The sequence below is a fragment of the Ochotona curzoniae genome, unplaced genomic scaffold (genome assembly GCF_017591425.1).
Source record: "Ochotona curzoniae isolate NIBS_2020 unplaced genomic scaffold, NIBS_Ocur_1.0 contig_3350, whole genome shotgun sequence".
Lineage (NCBI taxonomy): Eukaryota > Metazoa > Chordata > Mammalia > Lagomorpha > Ochotonidae > Ochotona > Ochotona curzoniae.
Genome location: NW_024465827.1, coordinates 495,396 through 521,243, shown reverse-complemented (window position 1 = coordinate 521,243; position 25,848 = coordinate 495,396). Strand labels below are relative to the sequence as shown.

The window sequence follows — 25,848 nt, the reverse complement described above, 5'->3', positions numbered from 1 at the left end:
GAAAGTTCCACAGAGGACATATGGCCACAGCTGGTGTGCATCAGGAAGAGCTCCACCAGGATCAAGAACAATATGGAAAACAGAATGATCTTCAGAAAGGAAGTCCCTGGGATCAGTGTGATGGAGTAACAAGTTAAGCCTCTGCCTACAGCACTAGCATCCCATGTGGGCACCAGTTTGTGTCCAAGGTGCTACAATCCCAATCCAGCTCCCTGCTGATGTGCCTGGGAAGGTGGTAGAAGACAGCCCAGGAGCTTGTGCCTGTGCACCTATGTGGGAGACCTAGAGGAAGCTCCTGGCTCCAGGCTTTGGACTGGCTCAACACTGGCCATTGTGTTCATCTGGGGGGTGGTGAACCAGCAGAAGAAAAATCTCTCTCTCTCTTAGTGTCTCCCTCTCTGTGTAGCTGTCTCAAAGATAAAGAAAATAAGTCTTAAAACAAAACAAAAATAGAAGCAGAAAGGAGGTTCCTTGTGTCTTCTTCTTGACTGGGAATGCCTCAAGAGAGGAATGGTACAAGGCGGTGATTATGTCTTCCATATTTTCACAAAATTCTTTAAAGAGAGCAGCTACATTACCTGCAGTAAATCTAATTTCCCTCCTCCTCCCTTGTCTCTTTCTCTCTCTCTCTCTCTCTCTCTCTCTCTCTCTCTCTCGTTCTCTCTTTCTCTTTCTCTCTCGGCTTGGTTCCACCTGCCTGTGACCTTGCCAAAGATGCCTGCCAGCCCTTCCACTCCCTTCCTAATGCTTCTTGGAAGTCTTTTATAACTGGACTTTAGTGCCCTGGCCCTTCTGATCCAATCATGTGCCTTATACACAACCAGTCCAAAGTTCAAGATCATTTTCTCCATGAATAATCAGCAAACATACTTACTCAGTAGCCATTTGTTCCCAAGCAGTAAAGAAGAGGATTGTCCTTTTGATTCCCTTTCCAGAATGCTTGCTGGATTGAAATCCTTACTCCTTTGGATCAGCTTTTTCCCCTCTTCTTTTCCTCCTGCCTTGCTCCAGTGGCTGATTGACAGATTCTGACTTCTACCTGCTGTTTTTGCTTCTCCCTTCCCACAGCAGTGACCACTGCCAACTTACAGGATTCCTGGAGGTGTGGGTCAGCCTGAACGCTCTGTCATGGCCAGCCAATGGTTTTCCATTGACCTTCAGCAGGAAGTGAGCTGCCCCATCTGCCTGGACATTCTGCAGGACCCTGTCACCATCGACTGTGGGCACAACTTCTGCCATGGTTGCATTACTCAGCTTAAGAAAACTTCTGAAAATTTCTTCCAATGTCCCATCTGCAAAAGTTCATTGAAAAAGGACACATTCTCACCCAATTGGCTGTTGGGGAATCTGGTGGAGAGAATCCAAGCTATAAACTTCTCTGAGAGGTGGTCAGAAGAGGAGGAACTGAGGTGTCCAAAGCACGGGGAGAAGCTGCACTACTTCTGTGAGGAGGATGGCGAACTCCTCTGTGTGGTGTGTCATGACTCCAAGGACCACAAATCCCATAACATGAGTGTGATAGAAGAAGCTGCCCAGCATCACCAGGTAGGCACTGGAGCTCCCCTTTGCTGACAGTTCAGTGGAGATCTTGAAGTTGTTCCCTCCTTCCTGTGGGTTTGTTCTCTATGGCTCCTACAGGTTACACTTAACCAGGCCTGTGAGCTCAAGTTTATACTCTGGAAAACTGCTGTCTGTGTCAATCATGGAATAATGGAGAGTCGAAAATAAGATTTTTTAAAGATTTATTTATTTTTATTGGAAAAGTGGGTTGACAGAGAGATGGAGAAACAAAGAGAGAAAGATCTTCCATCCACTGTTTCACTCCCCAAATTGCCACACCAACCCTAAATGAGTCAAACTTAAGCCAGGAGCAAGGAACTTCTTTTGGGTCTCCCACATGGGTGCAGGGTACCAAAGCTTGGGGTCACCTTTTGTTGCTTTCCCAGAACACAAGCAGGGTGCTAGATGGGAAAGATTTGGTGCTAGATGGGAATGATTTGGTACCCATATGGGATCCTGGAGCTTGCAAGGGGAGGATTAGCTAATTAGGCTATTATGTCAGGCCCCTACAGATTTTTAAAAAAAAGAATTATTATTTTTATTTGAAAGGCAGATTTAAAGAGAAGGAGATAAAGATCTTTTATCTGCTGGTTCACTGCCCAAATGGCTGCAACTGCTAGAGCTGAGCCAATCCTAAGCCAAAAGGCAGGAGCCTTTTCTGGGTCTATCAAATGGGTGCATGGTTGCAAGGACTCGGGCCATCCTCTTCTGCTTTCCCAGGCCATAAACAGAAAAGTGGATCAGCAGTGGAGCAATGGAGACTTAAACCAGCACCAATGTGAAATGTTGGCACTTCAAAGGGGAGGATTAACCTGTTAACCATGCAGTGATCCCAAGACATAGGAATTTGATTTAGAAGAGGTGGACTCTACGTTGGGGTCTCTAAGATGTCATCATATCAGATACAGTTTGACATCAGGAGCAGCCTCCTCCTTTCCACCCCAATTGTCCTCAGCAGACACAGGAGAAAAAGAAAGAAGAGTGAAACATTTGTCCCACTCACCTTCAATACCTTGACCATCCCCGCCTTAATTGGAAATACACATAGACATCCCTCTCAACTATGCATGCAATATTAAAAATAAAATTAAATATGAAATTTTAAAAAGAGATGTGTGGGGTCAGCGCAGTAGCTTAGCAGCTAAAATCATGGCCTTGCACACACCGGGATCCCATACATGTGCCAGCTAGTATCTTCGAGGCCCCACTTCACACCCAGCTCCATGTTGGGGCGTGGGATAGCAGTCAAAGACAATCCAAAGCCTTGGAACCCTTAGCGCACCAGGGAGACCCAGAAGAGACTCCGGGATCCTGACTTCAGATTGACTCAGCTGTGGCTGTTGCAGCCACCTGGGCAGTGAATCGATGAATGGAAGATCTTACTCTCGGTTTCTCTTCCTTTCTGCGTATCTGACTTTTCAATAAAAAATTAAAATAAATCTTTAAAAAAAATAGAGAGATGTGGCTCAAATCCAGACTTTGAGTTGTTTGTGTGACTTTCAAGGAATCCCTCAGATTCTCTGAGCCTCAGATGCCTAGGCTTTCAAATGAAACTTATATCTTCAAGAAAAACGTTTATTTATTTCAAAGGCAGAGTTAGAGAGAGATATTCCATGTTCACTCCCCAAAATTGCTGAAACAGCTGAAGCCGAGCCAGTCCCAAGCTGGGAGCCAAGAGCTTCTTCCTGGTCCCACACATGGATGCAGAGAACCAAACTCTTGGGCCATCCTTCACTGGTTTCCAATAGCATTAGCAGCAGACCCCAAACCTACCTCTTCAAAATGTTGGTCAAACAGGTGATGGAAAGTTGTGAGAGTTATTTGACAGTTCTGAAGCACCATCCAAACATTACTCAAAGTTATAGTAACCCTCTTCCCTTTTAGGTCACCTGGGTTCTGATTTCTCCCTTCTCGGGAAAGCAGTGTGGGTTAACACTGACTCCAAGAACTGCCCTGAGCCTTTCATGTGCTCTCTGGAGACACTCGGAGGATTTTATGTAGCTAAGGAAAATCCAGGTAGAGCCTTGTATGAAGGTTCCTCTCCCCACAGGAGCGGATCCAATTACATGTGGGGATCTTGCAGCAAAAGAAGCAGGTATACTCAAATGATCAAGATGAAGAGAAGATCTCCACCTTCATGGTAAGGAAAAACTCCACCCTGTATTGCTTTGGTTTTGGTGTGTGATGGCCAGCAAAGATCCATGCTAACTAGTCCATCTCAGGTATCCCATGTGGGCTGGCACATCGGTCTGACACCAGGTCTCAATCCCCTCGCTTACCTGCCAGTACAGTGGCCTTGTTGTTGGGAGTCCTTCAGGAATCACTCAGATGTGCACAAGATCTGGCACTGGGAGAGGTTCTGATGGAGGAGCTTGGGGAACGCCTCTGTCAGGACACAGTTCTTGCAGGTAAGCACAAAAACCGAGACAGGGAGCAGCCCACATTAGGTAAGGCAACGGTACCGACCAGCACACATTTGGCTCAGATCAGGGGCCAGCAAAGCTGGGCCAGTTCATATCACTTGCTGGCAAGAACCAGGATGGGGTGTGGAACATGCTGGATTAGGCCACAGTACCAGCCAATCCACATTAGGGCCTGGGTTGGGGGCTGGCTTGGCTGGGCTAGGCTGTAGCCCCCACCAGTGAGAGCTGAAATTAGGGGTGGGCTGGGACTGGCCAGGCTACAGCACCCACTGGCAAATGCCGAGGTGAGGTGGCCATACCAGATTGGGACACAGCACCCAACCAGCACACCTGAGACCCAGGGCGTGGGGGTGAGCGTTGTAGTGGGAGGAGTTGGAGGGCCTACCTGCTCGGCCACTACTTCTATTGGTGAGCATGAGAGCTGGGATCGGGGGCAGGTCAGGCCAGGCAAGGCTGCAGCACCTGTTGGCCTGCATGTGAACTGGAGCAGAAGAAAGGCAGGATGGGCTAACTATACCTTCTGGTGTATGCAGAAGCCATAGTGGTTGGGTCTTGCCGTAGCATCAGCTAGCAGATGCTGGTATGGTGGCAAATTCTGTTAAGCTATAAAGCAGAACTACCGAGAGAATGCAAGATGTGGGATTGGGCCCAGTAGGGAAGCAGTGGGCACCACCCTGTTGGGTTGCCACACCAACTGATTAGCATGAGAACCAGCTAGAAGCAGGCATAGCTACACAGAGAGTGGCACCCACTGGCATGTGTGTGGGTTGGATAGTGGGGTTGGTTGGGATGAAGTAGGCTTCAGTGCCCACTAACATGTATGAGAGCTGAATGGGCTGTGGGACAGACTGGACTAGTCTGCTGTACATACTAGTAAGTACAAGAAACAGTGTAAGGTGTGGGCCTGGTGGGGGTTATTGCAGGTCACTCCAACTAGGCTGCAGCTCCCACTGGTTTGTATGAATGTCAAGTGTGTGTTGGGCAGGATTGGGCTAGGCTGCAACACCTGCTGGTTTGCCTAGAAAACAGGGCTGGAGACAGAAATGACCCTAAACTGCAACTACACATGTGTGCATAAGCTGATTTGGGAAACGGACTGTGTCGGACTCAGTATTGGCATGCACACACAAGAATTAGGTCTAGGACCACTTCAGATGGGATATATTTTGGGATCCCTCCAACTGAACTGCTGATCTCAAAACCCCAACCATGAAGAGAAGTACAGGTTGTATGGTCTGACCGTGGAGTGCATGTGTCAGAGCTGAGCCTCTTCAATGACTTAGATGGAGCAGTGAACAGTATAGCCAGATGAACAATGAGGATATGGCAGTATATTGGAGCCTGCAGAGGTTGCCTGGTACCATAACAGAGGACAAAAAAACAGAACAAATTAATCAACTGCCCCAGCTAAGCATTCACAGTGAATGGGTAAACAGAGACTTGAAGGTGGACTATGTCAGCCAGTGGATTCTGTTGAGATTTCATCGTGATTGGAGTGGTGGGATCAATAGGAATTCAGAATTGTTGAACTATCAAAATCACTTGAGCAGGACCCTCATGCCCCACATCGGGGACCCTGGGATGGTGGAGAGACTGAGTGTGGCGTCTCCCTTTATCTCCTCACTTCCCCAGATACAGAAAGGAAAAAAAGAGAATGTAGAAGCAATGATCTTACCCACTTTCCTATAGCCCTTGACCATTTGCACCCTAATGAACTACATAAAAATCATCAAAAAATTAAAAATAAAAAGAAATGAAAAGAAAGACTTGAGAGGAAGAGTGACAGTGAGAGGAGAGATGGATTTTTTTAATTCACCTTCACTTTCCAATGGCCTCAAAGGCCAGGAGACACTGCGTCAGAAGCAGAGAAACCGGTACTTGCACCAGAACTCAAACACAAGCTGCTTTCACTACAAATAATGTCTTAATGTGCTGCACCACACACTGGCATGGACATGCTTATAATTGTGTGTCTCAGGGCCAGCATCATGGCGCAGTGGGTTTATTCACCTCCTTTGACACCAACATCTCACATGAGTCCTGGTTTGTGATCTAGCTGCTCTATTTCCAATCCAGGGCCCTGCCTACATGCCTAGGAAAGCAGCAGAATAAGGTCCAAGTATGTGGGCTCCTGCACCTGTGTGAGAGATTTGGGTGGGGTTCCTGGAAGCTGGTTTCAGCCTGGCCCAGCTCAGGTTGTTTGGGCATTTGGGGGTGAACAAGTAGACAGATCTCTCTCTCTCTCTGTCTCTCTCTCTCTTTGTCTTTCTCTCTCTCTCTCTCCGCCATTCAAATAAGTGAACAAATCTTTTTAAGAAAAAAAAAAAAAGTTTGGGCCTGGCGCGATGGCCTAGCGACTAAAGTACTCACCTTGAATGTGTAGTGATTCCATATGGGGGCCAGTTCTAGTTCAGGTGGCCCCTCTTCCCATCCAGCTCTCTGCTTGTGGCCTAGGAAAGCAATCGAGGATGGCCCAGAGCCTTGGGACCCTGCACCTGCATGGGATACCTGGAAGAAGTTCCTGGCCCCTGGCTTCAAATCAACTTAGCTCTGGCCATTGCAGTCTCATGGGAGTGAATCATTAAACTAAAGATCTTTCTGTCTGTCTCTCCTCCTCTCTGTATATCTGACTTTGCAATTTAAAAGAAGAAGAAGAAGAAGAAGTCATCTCTTCTCATGTGTGTGCCTTGTCCTACGTTAGTACTCAGTATAACCAAATACAAAAATTGAAATGGAGTAGCATGGTGGAAGGACAGTTGAGGCCATCTCTTCTCTTTGTGTCCCTGTATCTCACCCCAAGGCCCAGGTGAAGTTTGAGAAGCAACGGATCCAGTCAGAATTCAAGCACCTGCAGCAGATACTGGAGGAGGAGGAGAGCTACCTCCTGTCCAGCATGGAGTGTCTGGAAAAAGAAGGTATCAAGGAATGTGAACAGTACGATGCTGCCGTCCAGGCACAGTTCAGCTCATTCAAGGATTCCCTGAAGTCCAAGCAGCAGATGCCACCCAGACAGCTGCTGCAGGTGAGTCCCTATGGGGCAGAATCACCACATGGCAAAACCCAGCCTGGTATCTGGCCTAGCACCCAGCACCTGTCAGAATCCCTGAGTCTGCCCGAGCCATCCCGGCTCTAAGGCAACACCATCCAGCAGAATGAGTCAAAGTGGTAATATGTCATTTGAAACAACAATGCAAGTGTGATGTAGAAATATGTGAACCACATATGTAATTTAGAAATACAATATGAGTTACTGTCCCATATAATCTAGAAGTGTAATGTAAGCCACACGTATAAATTAGAAATATATTGCAAGCCTCCATCTGAAGAACTTCAGCACGTTTAAGGGCAGGCATTTGGCACAGTGGTTAATATGCCACTTGGGACATCCAGTTTCCCTGGGCTGTACCTGGTCAGAGCCCTACCTCCACTTCCCACCCAACTTCCTGCCGATGTAGGATGTGTGTGGAAGCAGGTGATGGAGCAAGTGCTGGGATCTCAGCAGCCCATGTGGGAGACCTGGACTGTGTTCCAGGCTCCTGACTGCTACCTGGCTCAGCCCTGGCTGTGTGAGTATTTAGGGAATGAACCAGTAGTTGGAGAATCTCTCTGTCTCTGTCTCTCTACCTTTCAGATAGATGGAAATTATATTTTAAAATTTATGGGACTGATACTGTGATTTAGTGGATTAAGAAACTACCATATTCATACAAGTGCTGGTTAGAGTCCCAGCTGCTTCAATTCTAATCCATCTCTCTGCTAATATGCCCAGGAAAGCAGCAGAGGATGGGCAAAGCCTTGAGACCTGCACCCATGTGGGAGATGCAGAAGAGGCTCCTGGTTTAGGATTGGCTCAGCTCTGTTGCGGTCAGTTGGGGAGTGAATCAGTAGATGGAAGACCTTTCCTTCTGTCTAGCCTTCTCTTTGTAAATCTGCCTTTCCAATAAAAGTAAATCTTTTTTAAATGCATTTGATGAAGAAATTATAAATGAACACAAAATCCAATTTTTAAAAGGATTTATTCATTTTCTTGACAGGCAGAGTTACACAGAGAGAGGGAGATAAGCAGAGAGAGAGAGATCTACTATTACTGGTCCATTCCCAAAATGGTCACAGTGACCTGGACAGTGCCAGGCAAAAGCCAGGAGCTTCTGCATTTTTCGAACCATCGTGCTGGTTGGAGTGTCTATTAGTCTCTTAAAAGGACAGTTCATGCAGACTCACTCCAATCTTTCTTCTGTCCAAAGGAGTAGGGCTCCCAGCTAAAGTATCAGACAAAGTTCATCTGTAAAATGTCACTCTTTTCTGCTCATCAATGGTTCTTCTTAATGTCCAACTACATTTTCACTTAGTGCCATATCAGCACTTCTTCAAGGAGTCCACATGGTGAGGGAGAACAGGAGAGAGAGAGAATTTCAGAGATGTTCTCACTCCAGCAGCTCTGCCCACTCACTTGCCTGCTTGGCTGCACTCTGGCCCCTCAAGGGTCAGCCGAGTGCTGAGACCATGCTGTTTGTCTTTCTCTTCCAGGACATCAAAGGGACCTTGCACAGGTATGATGGCCATCCCACTTGCATGTTGCCTCCTGAATCATTGCCAAGTTCTGTTCCCAACATAGCTTCAGATACCCTCAAAATTCCCCACTCACCAACACCCACACTCATAGTTTGCAGTCAGAGGTTTAGGCTGCAGAGAAGATCTGAGCTGAGAAAATGAGTTGGCTATGAGAGGCGCAAGCTGTTCTCCCCATCTCCTGAGGACTCCTGCAGGCCTTCTGCTCAGTGGATGCCTCCTGGTCCCCTCTCCCTGCCCCTCTGCTTTTCTCCTCTCCCCTTCACTTCCAAGTCTCCTTGGGCAGCTTCTCACTCCAGCCCCATCACTAGTGCCTGCCTCCTGACTTGACTCTCCCTAGCCCTAGTCCTTGATGTTCACGGCCCCACATGGCTGGATCCAGAGCACCAGCCTCTCTCCCTTGCCTCCCCATGCAGCTCTGCCTTGTCCTCCTAGGAATGGAGAGGTTCAGTTTCAGTTTCACAGCACAACCCCAATTCCTCTGGACCTGCAGAAACAACTGAATAAAGCAAAGTCAAGACATGACTGCATCATCAGGAGCCTGAGGAAATGTGGAGGTAAGGAAGAGGCTGAGGGGCCTCTGTTCTCCTCCCTGGAGGATTCTCCTGTTCACGGCCATCACTGCACCCTTCCATGGCTATGTCTCACTCAGGCATTTCTCCCATGCTCTGTTCCACACGCTGTTTGTTTGTACTCACTGCCCACATTCTTGTGACAGCCACAAAGGGGGCCTGGTCTTCAGCCCCATGTGGCTCTGAAGCCTACGTCCATAGGGAAGAGACAGAACCTTGCCTTCCCAGGGGATGCCAGCATCAAAAGGGGCCATTTAACTCGCTGTGTCACAATGTCAACTTCTCCACTTAGTTTTTAATGTAGCCACAGGAAGAAACATTGGTCCCAGCACAATGGTTCAATGGTTAAATCCTCGCCTTGCAACCACCAGGATTTTATATAGGTGCCAGTTCATGTTATGGCTCCTCCACATCCCATCCAACTGGCTGCTTGTGGCCTGGGAAAGTAGCTAAGGATGGCCCAAAACTTGGGACTCCACACCCATGTGGGGAAACTGGAAGAAGCTCCTTGTGTCAGATTGAATCAGCTCAGCCCCAGCTGTTTTGGCTATCTGAAGAGTGAACCAGCAGATGCCAGATCTTTCTCTCTGTTTCTCCTTCTCTCCATAAATCTGATATGTCTTTCCAATAAAAATGTATCTTTAAAAAAAAAAGGACTTTTTGATTTGAGTTTCAGAGAGAGGAAGAGATTGAGAGACAGAGAGAGATCTTCCATCAACTGGTTCACTCCCTAGATGGTTACAATGGTCAGGGCTGGCCAGGTCTGAGTCAGGAACCAGTTGAATTTTCCGTGTGGGTGGCAGGGGCCCACACAATTAGACCATCTTCTGCTGATTTCCCAGATGTTTTTCAGGGAGCTAGATTAGAAATGGAGCAGCAGAAGTGAGTGTCCAATAGATACACACCCAAATGGTGTGCTGACATGACAGGTGTCAGCTTTATCTGCATGCCACGACACTGACCCTACCACTGCAAAAGTTAAACTTGATGTAGTATGCTTAAATGTTCATGAAAATATGTCCAGAGAAAAAACTGCCCATGACCTTAACTGTTTCACTAAAATAAATTTTTTTTAATTATTGTTTAAAAATCAAAGAGAGAGAGGGAGATAGAGTGTGTGTGTGTTTCATCCACTCAGTTCACTTCCCGAATGTCTGCTACATCCAGGACTGGGCCAGGAAAAAGCCAGAAGTCAAGAACTCAGTCTTAGTTTCCCATGTGTGTGGCAGGAACCTTAGCCTTTTCAGTGTCACCTGGGCTTCCCAGGGTGCCCCTTAGCAGGAAGCTGGAACTGGAAACAGAGCTGGGCATTAAGTGTCCTAAGCAGCATGTTAAACACTGCACCAGAGCTCACCCAAATGTTTCTTTAAGTTCCATTTTTCCATGATTTGCAGAACGAGCGGCAGAGACAGAGAGATCATCCATCGACTGGTTAAGTCCCCAAAGGGCCGCAACAGATGGAACTGGGCTGCTCTGAAGCAGGGAGCTCCTTTCTGTGTCTCCCTGTGTGTGCAAGGGCCCAAGCTTTGAGCCATCTTCTGCTGGCCATTCCCAGGCCATTATCAGAAAGGTGGATTAGAAGCACAGTAGCCAGGAAACAATCTGGCACCCATATGGATTCCCCTGAACTGCAGGCGGAGGATTAGCCTATTATGCCATCATGCCAGTCCCCATGATTTTGTTTTATTTTTATAATTTTTCTTTTATTATTATTATTAGTAGTAGTATTTCAGATGATGTTTATACAGTCAATCAGGGTGGGAAGGATTTCGAGTTAGGGAGAAATGGGTGTGATCATTGTTTCCAAACTTTCTATTGAATCCCCATGAAAACTTAAGTCCCCCTAAATGAGGTCTCATCAGATGGCCACTGGACAGTGCTGGGCTGTGTGGACACCTCAGGAGCAGGGAGGGCAGCAAGGCTGGGAGTCTCACAAGCCCTGACAGCGTGAGAGACAACTCCAGCTCACCGCTCCCAGGGGTTTCACATCAGGGTCTTGTGGTGCGCCCCCCGATTCCTTGCTCTACTTCACGGCCTCTCATGCCTTCTGCTCCCTATGCCCAGATCAACTCCACGCTGACAGGAAAAAATACCAAGCCAAGTTCCTCCAAGACATGAGGACAACCCGCAGGCAGAGTGGTAAGTGGGGGTGCGGGGCTGCTTCCTGTTGCTGGGGGAGAGTGAGACCCCCAAAGGGGAAGAGAAAGAATGCCCCCACAAAGGGAGAATAGGCCTAGGGGAGTGTCTTATTCTTTTAACTCACGAAACTCACAATCATTGCACAAATATTCCAAAGTAATCAAAAATCATGAACTGGTATCTTCCCTGCTCAAAGCTAGTGAAGTTAAGAAACAGCTCTGGATGTGCTGAACACAGAAGCTGCTCTGCTGTTAGCAGCCCTGCCGGACAGTCCCCGTGCTCCTGGGCAAGGTCTCCATCGGGAGGGACAATGACTGGGCCTCCACTTACAAGGGAACTCAGTGTTCCCAGCCCTAATCCCCAGTGACACAGGCCAGCAGGGATCCCCTGTCCTGAAAACAACTGAAAGGTGTTTACACTTCCACTGGGGGCAGTGACGGTGTCCCCTGGGAACCACCGGCTGCCTTTATTCTTGATGCTCGCGGTAAGCAGGCATCGCCTTTGAGTAACTCGCAGCCTCTGAGTCTAAGGATGAAAGTTGGCTTTCCCTCTCAACTCCTTTGGTGCCTGTCTGAAAAATAATAATAATAATAATAATAATAATAATAATCCTAACGAGGACAGAAGCTCACAGCGTGAGCCAGCGTCCCCAGGTAGCAGTCTGGTAGTGCACACAGGAATCTGCCTGTGGTACTAGAGCGGGATACAAAGCCGGTGCGTGTTCCAAGGTGGACACAGCCTGCGGAGGGAGCTGGGGACGGGTGTCCTCGCCCTCACCACAGCTGCTGGGACCAATTCTCAGGTTCCCAGTTCCAACCTGAGGTGGAGAGAAAAGGGAAAGAAGAGAAAACGGGGAAGGGAGGCAGAGGGAGAAAGGCGGTGGAGGAGGGGACGCTGTGGTCCCACAGGCCTTGAAGAGGTGTCCGGTTCCATGGGTGGTGTGGGCAGACGCGAGGTGCGCTGTGCGTGGGGGCAGCCCCGTCTGCCCCTGCACTCCGTGGAGCTGACCCGGACCTGAGCCTGAGGGGGATTCTGCCCACCTCTTCCTTCCTTGTCAAAGGTGACCCAACAGCCCACCCGGGATGCTCAACTCCCCATGCCCCAGCTCAATTCCAACCCCAATCGGGGGTTAGGTTCGCAGTAACAGAATCAGGATTAGAATTGAGCCTGGCGCCAGGTGGAGCTCCCGGAAACGCCGCAGAGGTGGACACCGCGGGCACCTGTACAACTCCCTCGAGCTCCGTGGGGCTCCATCGGGTGCTGAGTGAGTGGCTGACTTGAGGGAAGCTAAGGGAAGGATCTGAGATCCTGGGATGCCGGGGTGGCTGTGGGGTCGATGACTCCTACGAAGCGACAATCGCGGCAGCCTTCCAGCCGTCGCCTGTCCTGTGGTGCCCTCTAGTGGACACACGAGGTCCCTGCGGCTGCGACCACTCCCCTCCTCCAGAGTGAAGTCCACGCAGCAGCTAGGGCCTGCCTGCTCACAGATCGCAGAACCCGTCCCCATGGACGCCACTGGCAGGGTAAAACCTTCCTCTGTGGGGACCTGACCCAGGGCTGCGCCTCTTTCCCCTCATCTTCCCACAGCCCCTGTGACCTTCGATGGGGACTCGGCCCACCCTGCCCTCAGCCTTTCCCGGGATCTGAAAACGGTGATAGCGGACATGATCCCTCAGGACTGCATCGAGGATCCGGGGGAGCCACAGCGCTTCTTCCCGTCCCGTTGCGTGCTGGGCTCGCCAGGCTTCTCCACCGGCCGCCACACCTGGGAGGTGGAACGCAGTGGGCCCAGGGGTGGACCCTGCGTGCTGGGCGTGGCGTGGGAGCAGGCCCCTCGGCAGGGCAGCCTGACCCTGGAGCCTGCCAGCGGCTTCTGGGTGCTGCGCTTCGCCAGATTCAAGTGCCAGGCGCTCACTGGGAGCAACACGTGGGAGGACCTCCCGGTCTGTCCCAGGAGAGTGGGAGTCTGCGTGGATCTCCAGGAAAAGGAAGTCAGCTTCTACGACCCTGATACCAACAACCACATCTACACTTTCCAGGCCTCCTTCCCGGGGAAGATCTTCCCTTTCTTTAGGCTGCTGTTCTCAGGCACCCAGCTCACCCTGAACCCCTAGACATGCTCCCTGGTCATCCTCTGCGTCTCCTTGAGGCCACTGCATCACTGGGCGGTGGGATTCATACCGGGCTTCCAAGAGATCCGGGTCTGTGCATGTAACTCTATTTATGTATTTATATTAAGGATTTATGTATTTTTATTGGAAAAGTAGATTTTACAGAAAGAAGAAGAGAGAGCAAGAGAAAGATCTCCCAACCACTGGTTCACTCCCCAAGAGGCAACTGAACTGAGCTGAACAAAAGTCAGGAGCTTCTGTCAGATTCCCGTGTGTGTAGAGAGGGCCAGGCCTTGTCTCACCATCCACTGCTTTCCCAGGCCACAGCAGAGAGGCGAATTGGAAATGAGCAGCCGGGACATGAACAAGCGACAATAAAGATGCTAGCACTTACGCGCAGAGGATTAGCCAGTCGAGTCATTGCGTTTGCCAGTAACCTCACTTTAGAGGTGCTCCCAGGTCCCCCTCCCATGCTTGCCCCCATTTTCCTCAGCTCTAGGCTCTCTTTCCCTTGGCTAGCAGGTCCTCTGGTTCACCGAGGATATCCCAAATCCTCTCTTCATTGAAGATTAACCCACTAAGGGAAAGCAGTGGCCAGGGTGTCAGGCCGGCCTGCAGAACTCTGGGTGGCAAGATTCAGAATCCAGCCATCAGCCCTGGAGCCATCGTCCTCCCACCAGGCTCTACTTTGAGATGTCTCACAGGACCTTCCACCAAACCCTCAGCAACAACCAGCCTGCTTGTAGACCCCTGCAATGGAGCTCCTTGCTCTCACATTCCCAGAGCGTGCTGGCCTCCTGTGGCCCGCCAATCCCAGGAGGCCCTGGGGCCCAGCCAGAGACACGGCTGCCCTGAGAGGTGCTCATGTCCTGCTCGGTTCTCTGCAAGGTCTGGGAAGTGATCAGTAGCTACCTGCTTCTTGCTTTGTGTCTGACAAAACTAGTTACTGTCACCTACCACTCTGATGGGAGCAGTTGGCTTGCTGTCTGTCCAGTGAGTGAACCAAATTTGGAGGATTGTAGAACAGTTTCTCCAGCCAGGTTGGGGAGATGTTCTATCACACCTGTCCCTGTGTGCCTGAGGTAAAGCACACCCCGCTGTCCATGGCAGCACTGTCTGACAGGACAAGACAGGAAGTGACTCAAACGTCCATCAGCAGCTGATGGTTGAAAACTGTGATGAGGAATCCTCTGGCTGTGTTCTGGTTGAGGTGCAGCTGCAGGAGGCTGGACACTGACCCCAGACTGCCCTTTCTCCTCTGCCATCCAGCTCCTGAGCCCCAGGCCCTGAGCTTGGCTCTGTACACCATCCTTTCCTGACATCTGAAAACTCTGGTCCTGGGCTTGTGTCTCAGCAGTTCAGCCATGCCTGTCCCTGTGCCTTCTGTCCATTTTGCAAATGAGGATATCTGCATGTTGTTATAGGATGAATTCTTTTTAAAAATTGTTAAAGATTTCTTAATTTTCTATGAAAAACAGATTTACAGATTGAAGAGCTAGAAGTGGTCTTCCATCCACTGGTTCACTCCACACATGGCCGAAGTTGCCAGTCACACTGATGCAAATCTGGGAGCCCAGAATTTCTCCTGGGTTTCCCATGCAGGTGCAGGGTCCCAAGCACTTGAGCCTTCCTCTCAAGTGTTCCTAGGTTGTCAGCAAGGAGCTGGATTGGAAATGGAGCAGCTGTGGAAAACTGGCTCCCGTTTGGGATGCTGCTGCTAACCAGCAGAATATTAGCTGGCTATGCCACCATGACAGCCCATGAAAGATGACTTGAAATATATATTGTCACACGGACAAGGTAGGGTGGGGAACAATACACAAATTACAATACATATTACCTAAGGAAGGGGGAAATATTTGGATTTGCTGGCTTATAATTTTGTTTTAGGTGAAAGAACAAATAAAAAACAAATGGTGCTAGCATATAGAGGAGTAGCTTACTGTGCCACCACCCCAGAGTGACTTCTTGGATGTATTTATTGTTAAGTAAAAAAAGTAATGTGTGGAGTAATATACAAAGTACATTATATGTCACCTAAGAAAAGGAAAAATGTATGGATTTGTTGGCTTATAGTTATGTCTTAAGTGAAAGGACAAACCAAAGCCTGGTAAACAGTTCTCTGTGGGGCAGGGAAAGCCAGATGAGAGATGGAAGTTGGCCCTTCAGGATGGATTTTGTGTTGCACATTCAACTTTAGCACCATGTAAATACTATATGTCATTATAAAACAAATAAAACTAAATTATTTTCATCTTATTTGCAAGCAGAGAGAGAGAGAGAAAGAGAGAAAGAGAGATGCCTTCCATCTGCTGGTTCACTTGTCAAAAGCCTGCAACAGGTAGGGCAGGGCCAGAGCAAAGCCAGGCACAAACGAGGTTTCATGGGGCTGGCAGGGACCCAAGGACCATCACCTGACATCTCCCAGGACCCACAAGGAGAAGAGAGCTGGAATCAGAAGTGGAGCCAGGACTCAAACTCGGGCCCTGGATGTGGGATGCAGGCATCCAGGAGTCACAGCTGCTGGCACTGAGCTCTCACCACAGATGACTGCCTTTAAATCACTCCAGAATGAATGTGAGCAGCCAACGCCACACAGGCCATTTATCTCACTTAAATTCTGTTTTATAATGACATCTGCAATAATTTGACTATATTCCTTATAGGATATATCTTAAGGATGAAAACAATCATAAACAGTGACCCGGTGTGTTAGCCTAGTGGTTAAGTCCTCATGTTGCATGTACTGAGTTCCCTTATGGGCATCAGTTCTAATCCCAGCTGCCCCACTTCCCATCCAGCTCCCTGCTGAGGCCTGGGAAAGCAGTTGAGGACGGCCCACAGCCTTGGGACCCTGCGCCTGTGTGGGAGACATGAAAGAAGCTCCTGGCTTCAGATTGGCTTAGCCCCAGCCATTGTGGCTACTTGAGGAGTGAAACAGCAGATAGCAAATCTTTCTCTCTGTCTCTTCTCTCTGTTAAGTGACTTTCCAATAAAAATTTTAAAAACATTTTTTTAATCACAAATAGATGTTGAATTTGTCACTTATGTTGGTAATATTAATTTTATTATTCTGAACCTAGTATTGATGTATATATGTATATAAATACACATGAAACAAATAATTATGTTTAAGCTACTAAGAATATGTTCAATCTGTAAGTCTAGGTTTTCTTTTATAAAAATGGCATAAAAGAATGGAAATAAAAGCAAAGCAATGCTAACTTGGAATTGGAAATCAATATAAACTCATGATGTAATTCCTCTGGAAAATAGTAAAGTTTAATTCTGCCCTTTGAGTACAAAGCAGCCCTAAACCCACCAGAACCTATCAGAGTCATGTTACCAGCCCTGCGGAGATGCAGAGAGAAAACTCCAGTTTGGGAAAGTTTATAAAACAAAAGATTAGTTTTCTTTATCAAAGAGACCCCTAAGAGGAAAAGGGGAACATGAAGGCTAAAGGACAAATCCACCAAGTGTAATGCTAGTCTTGTTTGGACCTGGTCTGGACAAAGTAACTGCAATTTGAAATTTTAAAATATGGAACCAAAATTCCAACAACAACCATGTATCTATGCTAAATAATTGCATTCTACGCGTGTGCTAACTGTACTCTGAAAGGAGTTATTAGCATACTGAGTGTTTTACAATGGTATGATATGAAACCTAGAAGTGGGGTTACGGTATTGGAGATTTCTCTGCACACGCCTCCTAAAACTGTTCTGCACCTAAACTGTTGACATATGTCTTGTTAGAGTTATAAGCCAGTTAAGACTACCCGAAAAAAAGCCAGGTTCAGCAAAATTATGCTTTAACGCTATAAAATGCTAAATATTATAATGAAAATAGACACAAGACAGCTGAACTATAGCCATTTTAAGTGTATAGAACCCAGTTGTATATAAACTAAAATTGAGGGCCCGGCGCGGTGGCGCAGTGGTTAAGGTCCTCGCCTTGCATGCCCAGGATCCCATATGGGCACCGGTTCTATCCCAGCAGCCCCGCTTCCCTTCCAGCTCCCTGCCTGTGGCCCGGGAAAGCAGTCGAGGACGGCCCAAAGCTGTGGGACCCTGCACCCGTGTGGGAGACCCGGAAGAGGCTCCTGGCTTCGGATTGGCATAGCATCGGCCGTTGCGCTCACTTGGGGAGTGAATCATCGGACGGAAGATCTTTGTCTCTCCTCTCTGTATATCCGCCTTTCCAATACAAAAAATAATAAAAATAAATCTTTAAAAAAATAAACTAAAATTGAAATGTCAATGAAGAAGTCACAAGATGTGGTTAAGAACTTGCATTTTTTTAAACATATTAGTTACTCAATACTATGTCAATTAATTACATAATGTTATAAATTGTGGCTGATGTTATGTTGGGGCTTTTAATTGATCGGGATGATACTCTGCTGGCTCTACCTTCAGACCAGAAAAGGTCTCCCCGACAAGCTGTTGAACTTATCTGGACAATAAGAGGCTGGACTCTATGCTTGGTATATGCTTGCAATGAAGGAATCTCAACTGAACTTGAACTGTGGTTATGCAACAAGGTGGAGGAATCCACCATGGGGGAAGGGTTAGGGGAGAGGTGGGGGAAATCCCAGTACCTATAAAACTGTGTCACATAATACAATGTAATTAATAAAAAAAAAAAAGTAAGATTTAAAAAGGTAGATGAGTGAGAGAGGTAATCACAGGCAAAATTGGTTGAGATTTGATTTTGTTTGAAGAGGATGAATTGTGCTCAAGAACTCACCTTCCTCTTTCTACTTCAAGTGCAGTTGAAAACAAAAGCAGACAGTAGATTTTAAAAACAAACAAACAAGGGCATCTTTGAAGTACGGTTCTGACCTCTGATACTGGGGATGCACCTGACTCCGAAGCCAGACATCCATTCAGAGGCCCCGAAAACATTGGGATTGTCACCTAAGATCCCAACATAGTTTAATCCTGGAGCAGGAGTGGATCAGGGATTTTGTTTCAAAGACAAATGCGTTTGCCTTCCCTGGTTACTCACACACGGAAACCAAAGCTCATCCCGGGACTCTTGCATCCTCGCCTCCAACCATCATTGTAGCCTCGTGCAACTGACCTTGGCCTCTTCCAGTGCCGGCACACGAGGGACCCCAGTGTCAATGAGTTCATGTTTCTTGACAGTGAAAAATAAACACAGGGCGCCAGCAGCAAGGGGGCGCCTGCAGGCTCCCTCCTGATGCACTGGGATCAGCAGAGGCAGCCGGCGGCAGGCGTCTCGACTCGGGACTGTGCCCACCGCCTGCGGGGTTGCAGTGGCCAGGCCAGGGGGCAGGTCCAAGTGCCCGCCTGGAGCGAGCCAACGCCCAGCACGGATTGCAGGAGCTCTCAGTCAGCTGGTCCTGGCTGCCCCAGCCAGTTCTCCTGGTCGCCCGCGAGGAGCCGCCAGTGACCTAAGTGTGGGACGCTGGGCCTCGCCTGCCTGGGCAGGGCGACCTCCGGCAGGGGGTGCTCGAGCAGTTCCCCTCTGGAGGTTCATTTAGAGTCCCTGCTACTTGCCCGATTTCCTGGTTGCTTTAAGAAAAGCCTCGGCCAAGGGCTTCGCACATTGCACCTTCTTGGACGCCGGAGGCGCGTGTCCCTTACGTGATAGCGGTCCTCCACTGGTTTTAAGTTGATGTCCTGCTTCCCTCTCCCAGCCCCCCGCGCTCCAGCACAGACCCCAGAACCAGGTAGCCGATGACTATGCAGTAAACTGAAGCCACCCTCTAGTTCCTCGTGGCAGTCTTGGAAGGCCCACTGGGTTTTCACAGACCAGCTCCAGCTCACCTCTCCCAGGAAGCTGTCCCCAGGTAGGGCCGCTGGATCCTCCTGGGGAAGTGTGGCTGTTCCGGGTCAGTTAACAGCCCTGGGTCACCTGGTGATCAAAGTGGCCTGAGTCTCCCTGACGACAGAAGTGTCCTCACAGCTTGTCTTCACTCTCTCACCTTCCTTGGCCATTCAGGAGCCTGGTTTGTGGTGAATGAAAGCAGACTTTGTGACAACGTTTAAATCTGAGGTGGCCCACTGACCCGGATCTTACCCTTGAACTACAACCACACCTCGTGGGCCCTGGGGAAGAGGGGCCCCATCTGTCAGAACCTTCCAGAAGCTGAGTCACCTGAGGAGTGTCCCAGCCATTCATTCAGTGATGCAGCAGGGAAAACGAGGGGATACTGAACCCTTACAAGACCTACATCTCCATTTTCTAATCCAAGATATTTTCTCTTGTGCACACAGCCTAACAGTGCTAATTACAACTTGTGTAAGAGCTTACTGGTAAGGCTGTAATTCAGTAGGCTAATCCTCCTTCAAGTGCTGGCATCCCATATGGATACAAGTTTTGCTCCAGGTTGTTCCACTTCCCAACTAGCTCCCTTGCTTGTGGCTAATGGGGATTTGTGCGAAGGCTCAATTGGATAGTCCTCCTCCTACAAGCACAGTATCCCATTTGAGCACTGGCTTGGTTCCTAGCAGCTCTACTTCCCATCCATCTCCCTACTTATGTTCTGGGAAGGCAGTAGGGGAGGCCCAAAACCTTGGGACCCTGTACTCACACGGGAGACCTAAAGGAAGCACCTGGCTGCTGACTTAGGATTAGCTCAGCTCTGGCCACTGTGGCCATGTGGGGAGTGAACTAGTGAATGGAAAATCTTTCTCTGTGTGTCTCTTTCTCTCTGTAAATTTGCCTTTCTAGTAAAAATTAATAGAATTTTTTTAAGCTTAACCATTAGTGTTGGCACTGCTGTGCACTGAGTTAGCACTCACTTGAAGCACCGCCGTCCCTGATAAGCACTGGTTGCAGTCCCAGCTACTCCACTTCTGAGCCAGCTTCCTGCTCATTCTCCTGGAGAAGTAGCAGAAGATGCTCCAAATACCTGGGCTCTTGCCAAACATGTGGGAGACCCGGATGGAGTTCCAGGCTCCTGGCTTCCTCTTGGCCCAAGCCATGCTATTGTAGTCATTTGTGGAGTGAACTAGTCCATGGAAGATTCTTTCTTTCTCTATTTCTCTTCCATCTGATCTCTGTCTTTAAATAGATAAAAAGGTTTGTCTATGTATTAGATGAGTTCAGAGACATTATTCTACTGACTCCTCACAACCTATTGAATTAGGAATCTGAGCATTTCCACATCTGGATATGATGTGGACGTTCCAAGTCTTTTGATCCAAAGCACATGCAAAAGTCATCTTGAGGAGAATAACAGCCAGGGCCTGCACTGTAGTCCAACGGGTAAAGCTGTCTCTTGCAATGAAGGTATCCCGAATGGGTGCCAGTTCCAGGCCTGGCTGCTCCACTTGTGATCCAGTTTCCTGCTCAGGGCTTGGGAAAGCAGCAGAGGATAGCTCAAATGCTAGAACCCTTGCACCCATGTGGGTGACCCAGATGAGACTCTTGGTTCCTGGCTTTGGACCAGCACAACTCTGGTAGTTTTAGCTGTTTAGGGGAGTGAACCAATGGATAGATCTCTCTGCATTTCTCCTTCCCTCTGTAACTCTGCTTTTCAAATAAATAAAAGAAATCTTAATAAATAAATAAATAAATAAATAAATAAATAAAAGGAAGAAGGGGCCAGCACAGTCGTGTAGTAGGCTAAGCCTCCCTCTTCCTCCCTCTGCAGTGCTAGTATCCTATAGGGGCACTGGTTCTAATCCTGACTGGTCCATTTCTGACCCAGCTCCCTCCAGATGTGCTGAGAAGGCCATAGAGCATAGCCCAGGTGACTGGACCTCTGCACCCACATAGGAGGTCCAAAAGAGGAAAAAGCTATTGGCTTCAGATCTGCCCAGCTCCAGCTGTTGTGACCATTTGGGGAGTGAACCAGCAGATGAAAGATACATATCTCTCTTCTCTCTGTGTCTCTCCTCTCTCTGTGACTCTTCCAAGTAATAAATAAATAAATCTATATAAAAATTATTTTTAAGTCTAATAAAAGATAATATCCCATAATTAGAAGTATGTAGCTGTTTGGCTACAACAAATAAAAACACTCAATGCCTCCTCCCCTACCACCTCAACTCCTGTGCTGTTTTCTGGAGCGGCTGCAGTGAACCACCACAGGCTGGTGGCTTCCAACAACGGAAATGGATTTTCCTGCGGCTCTGGAAGTCAGTATCAGAAGCCACCATGTCAGCAGAGCCATGCTCCAACTGGGAAAGTCTCAGGAAGACCCCTTCCTTCTCTTCTAGCTGCTGGTGTTAGCTGGCAATCTTTGGCATTCCCTGGCTCTGGTGGTGTCACTCGAGGCTCCACCTCCATTTTCATGTGGTCTTCTCCTCTTATCTCTGCACACATATGGCTCTCTCTCTTTTTTAAAGAGTTATTTATTTATTTTAAAGTCAGAGTTGCAGAGCGAAAAAGAGAGAGATCTTCTATCCACTGGTTCATTCCCAGATGGTTGCAATGGTCATGGCTGGGCTGAAGTGCCACCTGCAAGTGCTAGCAATCCAGTTTCTGTCCTGGCTGCTGATCCAGCTCTTTGCTTCTGCTTTGGCAGAGCAGTAGAGGATGGTTCAGGTTCTTGGGACCCTGTACTCAAGTGTGAGACCCAAAAGAAGCTTCTGTTCGTGGCTTCAGATCAATTCATCTCTAGTCATTTTGGTCATTTGGAGAGTGAACTAGCAGGTGGAAGATCTCTCTCTCTCTCTCTCTGTTTCTCTCTCTCTCTTTCTGCTTTCTAACTCTGCCTTTCAAATAAAAATATTTCTAATTATTAATGAAATATTGCCTCTAAAATGAGTTACAGATATTCAACTGATTTTTCAGACAGAGAAGTTTATTTGTAAAGTGACCAAGTGATCAGGGAAAGGGAGAAGGGGAAAGCACCTCCCAAGAGAAAGCTGAGAGGTGGGTGCCTCTTGAAAGGACAGGCACCATCAGCTAAATTTTTTTATTATTATTTTATTTTTATAATCTTTATATAGTTGATTAGGACACAAAGGGTCAAGTGCTACAGAAAAGTGGATCAGATTGTTTCCACATTATGTCTGTCTGTCTCTCTTTTTCTCTCTCTCTTTCTCTCTCTCTTTCTCTCTCTGTCTCTCTGTCTCTTATCTGGGGTAAAGTGCAGTGGGGAGATAAAGGGAGAAGCCCCACCCAGCCTCCCATCTATCCCAGGGTGCCTCTACTGGGGCATGCTCCCAGGGCAGTGCTCAAGTGGTTTTGAGAGTTCAACAGTTCTGAATTGCTGCAAATCTTGCCACTCCAAGCACAATGAAATCTCTCCAGAATCCACTGGTTGACATAGTCCACTTTAGAGCTCTGTTTGCCCAGATTTTCACTGCCAACAGATGGTGGGGGTAGATGATCAATTTGTTCTGTCCTCTATCCTTTGTTGTGGTACCAGGTGTCCTCTGCAGGTTCTGAAATACTGCCATACCCTCCATGTGCACCTGGATATGCTGTCCACTGCTCTATCTAACCCACTGAGGAGTCTCAGCTTTGACACTTGCACTCCATGGTCAGACAATGGAACCTGCAATTCTCTTCATGGTTGGGGTTCTGAGAGCAGCAATTCAGTAGGAAGGATCCCCAAAGAAACTTTGTCTGAGGTGATCCCAGATCTGATTCTTGTGTGTGCTTGCCTGTACAGGGTCCGGCACAGTCCATCACCCCAAACAGCTTATGCGCATGCTGGTGGTTGCAATTGCTGGGTCAGTTCTGTTTCCAGCCCTGTGAACTAATGAGTGTTGGAGTCCAACCTGATCCTGCCCACCACACACTCAACCCTCATACAATGCAGTGGGAGCAGCAGCCTAGTTGAAGCGACCCACAATAATCCCCACCAGGCCCACCCCTGCCCTGGTTCCTGTGCTTGCCAGTATGTACAGCAGACTGGTCCAGTCTGTCCCACAGCCAGTTCAGTTCTCATACATGTCAGTGGGCATTGAAATCTACTTCAACCCAACTAGCCCTATTATTCAGCCCACACACATACTGGCGGGTGCTGTTCTGTCCAGTCACACCTGCCCCAGTCCTGGTTTTCATGCTCTCCAGTACAAGTGGTAACCCAAGAGGATGGTGCCCACTATTTCTCTACTGGGTCCAGTCCCACTCCCAGATCTGCACTCTCCAGGTGATTTTGCAGTTTAATTTGACAGCATTAGCCCCCAGTGCCAGCACCTGCCAGCTGATGCTGTGGCAAAGCCCCACCAACCCTCACTCACCCTAATTTATGCTTGCACCAGTAGGAACAGCCAGCCCAGCCTGGCTTTTCACTGATCTAGCTCACATGAGGCCCACAGGTATTGTGGCCCTGCCTGGTCTAGGCTGCCCCATCCCAACTCAAGCTCTCCAGTAGGAGTGATGATCCAGCAGGGAGCTCTCTGTCTGGCATGGCTCACCTTGCCTCGACATTTGCCAGTGGGTGCTGGAGCCTGGCCAGGCTCCACCCCCAATTGCAGCTCATTCTAGTGGGGATTATAGGCTAGCCCAGCCCAGCAGCCACCCAGTCCCAAGTTACCTAGGCCCACCTTTGTTCCCAAGAGATCCTTTTATTGGAAAAGAAGAGAAGGAGAGACAGAAAGAAAAATATTTCATCCACTGGTTCATTCCCAAAATGGCCACAATGGCCAGAGCTGATCCAACCCAAAACCAGGAGCCAGGAACTTCCTCCAGGTCTCCCATATAAGTTTAGAGTCCCAAGTCTTTGGGCAATTCCTTACTGCTTTCCCAGAATATAAGCAGAGAGCTGAATGGAAAGTGGAGCAGCTGAGACGTGAACAAGCACCTATATGAGATCCCAGCATATGCAAGAAGAGGACTTTGGCTACTATATTGAGCACTCAACTAATTTTTAAAATATATACATATATTTAATATATGTATATCTTTAAATATATATAATATATATTTAATATATGTATATCTTTAAATATATATTTATTTATATATATTTATATGTATTATATATATATATATAATATATATTTAACATATATATTTAATATATGTATATCTTTAAATATATATATAATATATATTTAATATATGTATATCTTTAAATATATATATATAATCATGTCAGGATTTTCTTAATTTTCAGTGATGTCACATCCTGGGAAGACAAAGCCCAAATTCCATATTGCAACTTCTGGTTGTCTCTAACCTAACTCCTCCTCCCACTTGCTTATCTTTCTCACTCCAGGAAGTGCAAATTGTATCAAGTTCCCCTCTTACCACAAGATTTACCACCTCCCTGACCAGCTCTTACTCCTTCTTAGAAACTTGATTCAGCCTTCACGCCAAGTATGCTCTTCCCCAGCAAGCCTTTCTTGAACCTCTACTCCTATACTGCTTTAAATGTACCTGCTCCACGATCACGTAACAGCCCCCAAGACACGCCTCTCAGTCACTGGACTTATCTTCACATACCCTAATGCTTTTTGTCTCCCGTACCCAACCACAATCAGGAGCTTCCTGAAAACTCAGGGATAATGCTGTAGTTGCCTATTGTCCCTGGCACTTGGAACAGCCTGTAGTGTGTGGGAGTGCCGTAAATACCTGTTGAGTGAATGGATGACTAGTTTTGGCCTTTCTGACAGCACCTCTCACCTTTGTATCATCTTCTCCCACATGGGGTGGAACCAGATCTCAACATGGATCCCAGAGGGTCAGAAAGAAGGAAAGAACCCAGGGTGAATCTGTTACCAGGAGAGCTCTGTAGGTCCTTTCCTCAGTTTAGTATGGAAATGAAAAGCCAAGGGTTGGTTACAGACAGAGTTCTATTTGTGAAGTGATCAGGTGGATGGGGGAGGAGAGGGAAGGGGAAAGCACCTCCCAGGAGGGAGCTGGGAGATTGGTGGGGAGAGGGGCAGAGAGGGAGTCTCATGAGAAAAGGAGAGATACCAAAGGTTTTAGGAAGATTCTTGGGATTTTAAGTGTTCCCTGACCCCTCCTTGTCTGGGTGGAAACCTGTGGGGAAGACATTCCCTATTGGTCATCTTTCAGCTAGTTAGAAAATGGCTGGGTAATTCTTGTGCTACCCGCTGGAGGGTGTGGCCAAGATCTGAGTGGGCTTGGATGGTCTCAGGACCCATGTCCTTCAGCCAAAGACCCCAAGGACACACCTGTGGCTGAACAAGTGGGTTCAGTCCTTGCAGGAAGGCAGAGTACATCCCATGAGGACCCATGGGACATTTCAGTGTCAGAGTGTTGGGGTCAGCCTTACAGTGCAATGGCCTGGATACGTGGGCCTCTGCCACGTATGGGTAAAAACCAAATGGAGTTCCTGTCTCCTGGTTTCAGTCTTGCCCAGCCCCAGCTATTGCAGCCACTTGCAGAGCAGATCAGCAGCTTTCTCTTTCTATTGCTTTTTCAAGTAAATAAGCACTTAAAAAATGAGTGTGTTAGCAAATAGCCTGTTGTAGGATTTGGGCTTTTGGGTAGGTAATTTGGGGAAGGTCAAAGAGAGTATGTCAGCTGGGCGGGGGGCAGTGGTTGTTTTAGATTAATGCTGTCAGAAAGCAG

General features: G+C 48.0%; 1 protein-coding gene across 1 annotated transcript; it reads left to right on the top strand.

The window, feature by feature from the left end:
• Window positions 1-1,128: 1,128 nt before the first annotated feature.
• Window positions 1,129-13,377, top strand: LOC121156342 (E3 ubiquitin-protein ligase TRIM31-like). The gene is made up of 7 exons (XM_040979967.1): window positions 1,129-1,545; window positions 3,611-3,700; window positions 6,784-7,005; window positions 8,511-8,533; window positions 8,988-9,109; window positions 11,189-11,263; window positions 12,851-13,377. The coding sequence occupies exons 1-7, from the start codon at window positions 1,129-1,131 to the stop codon at window positions 13,375-13,377; spliced, it is 1,476 nt and encodes a 491-aa protein (XP_040835901.1).
• Window positions 13,378-25,848: the final 12,471 nt, after the last annotated feature.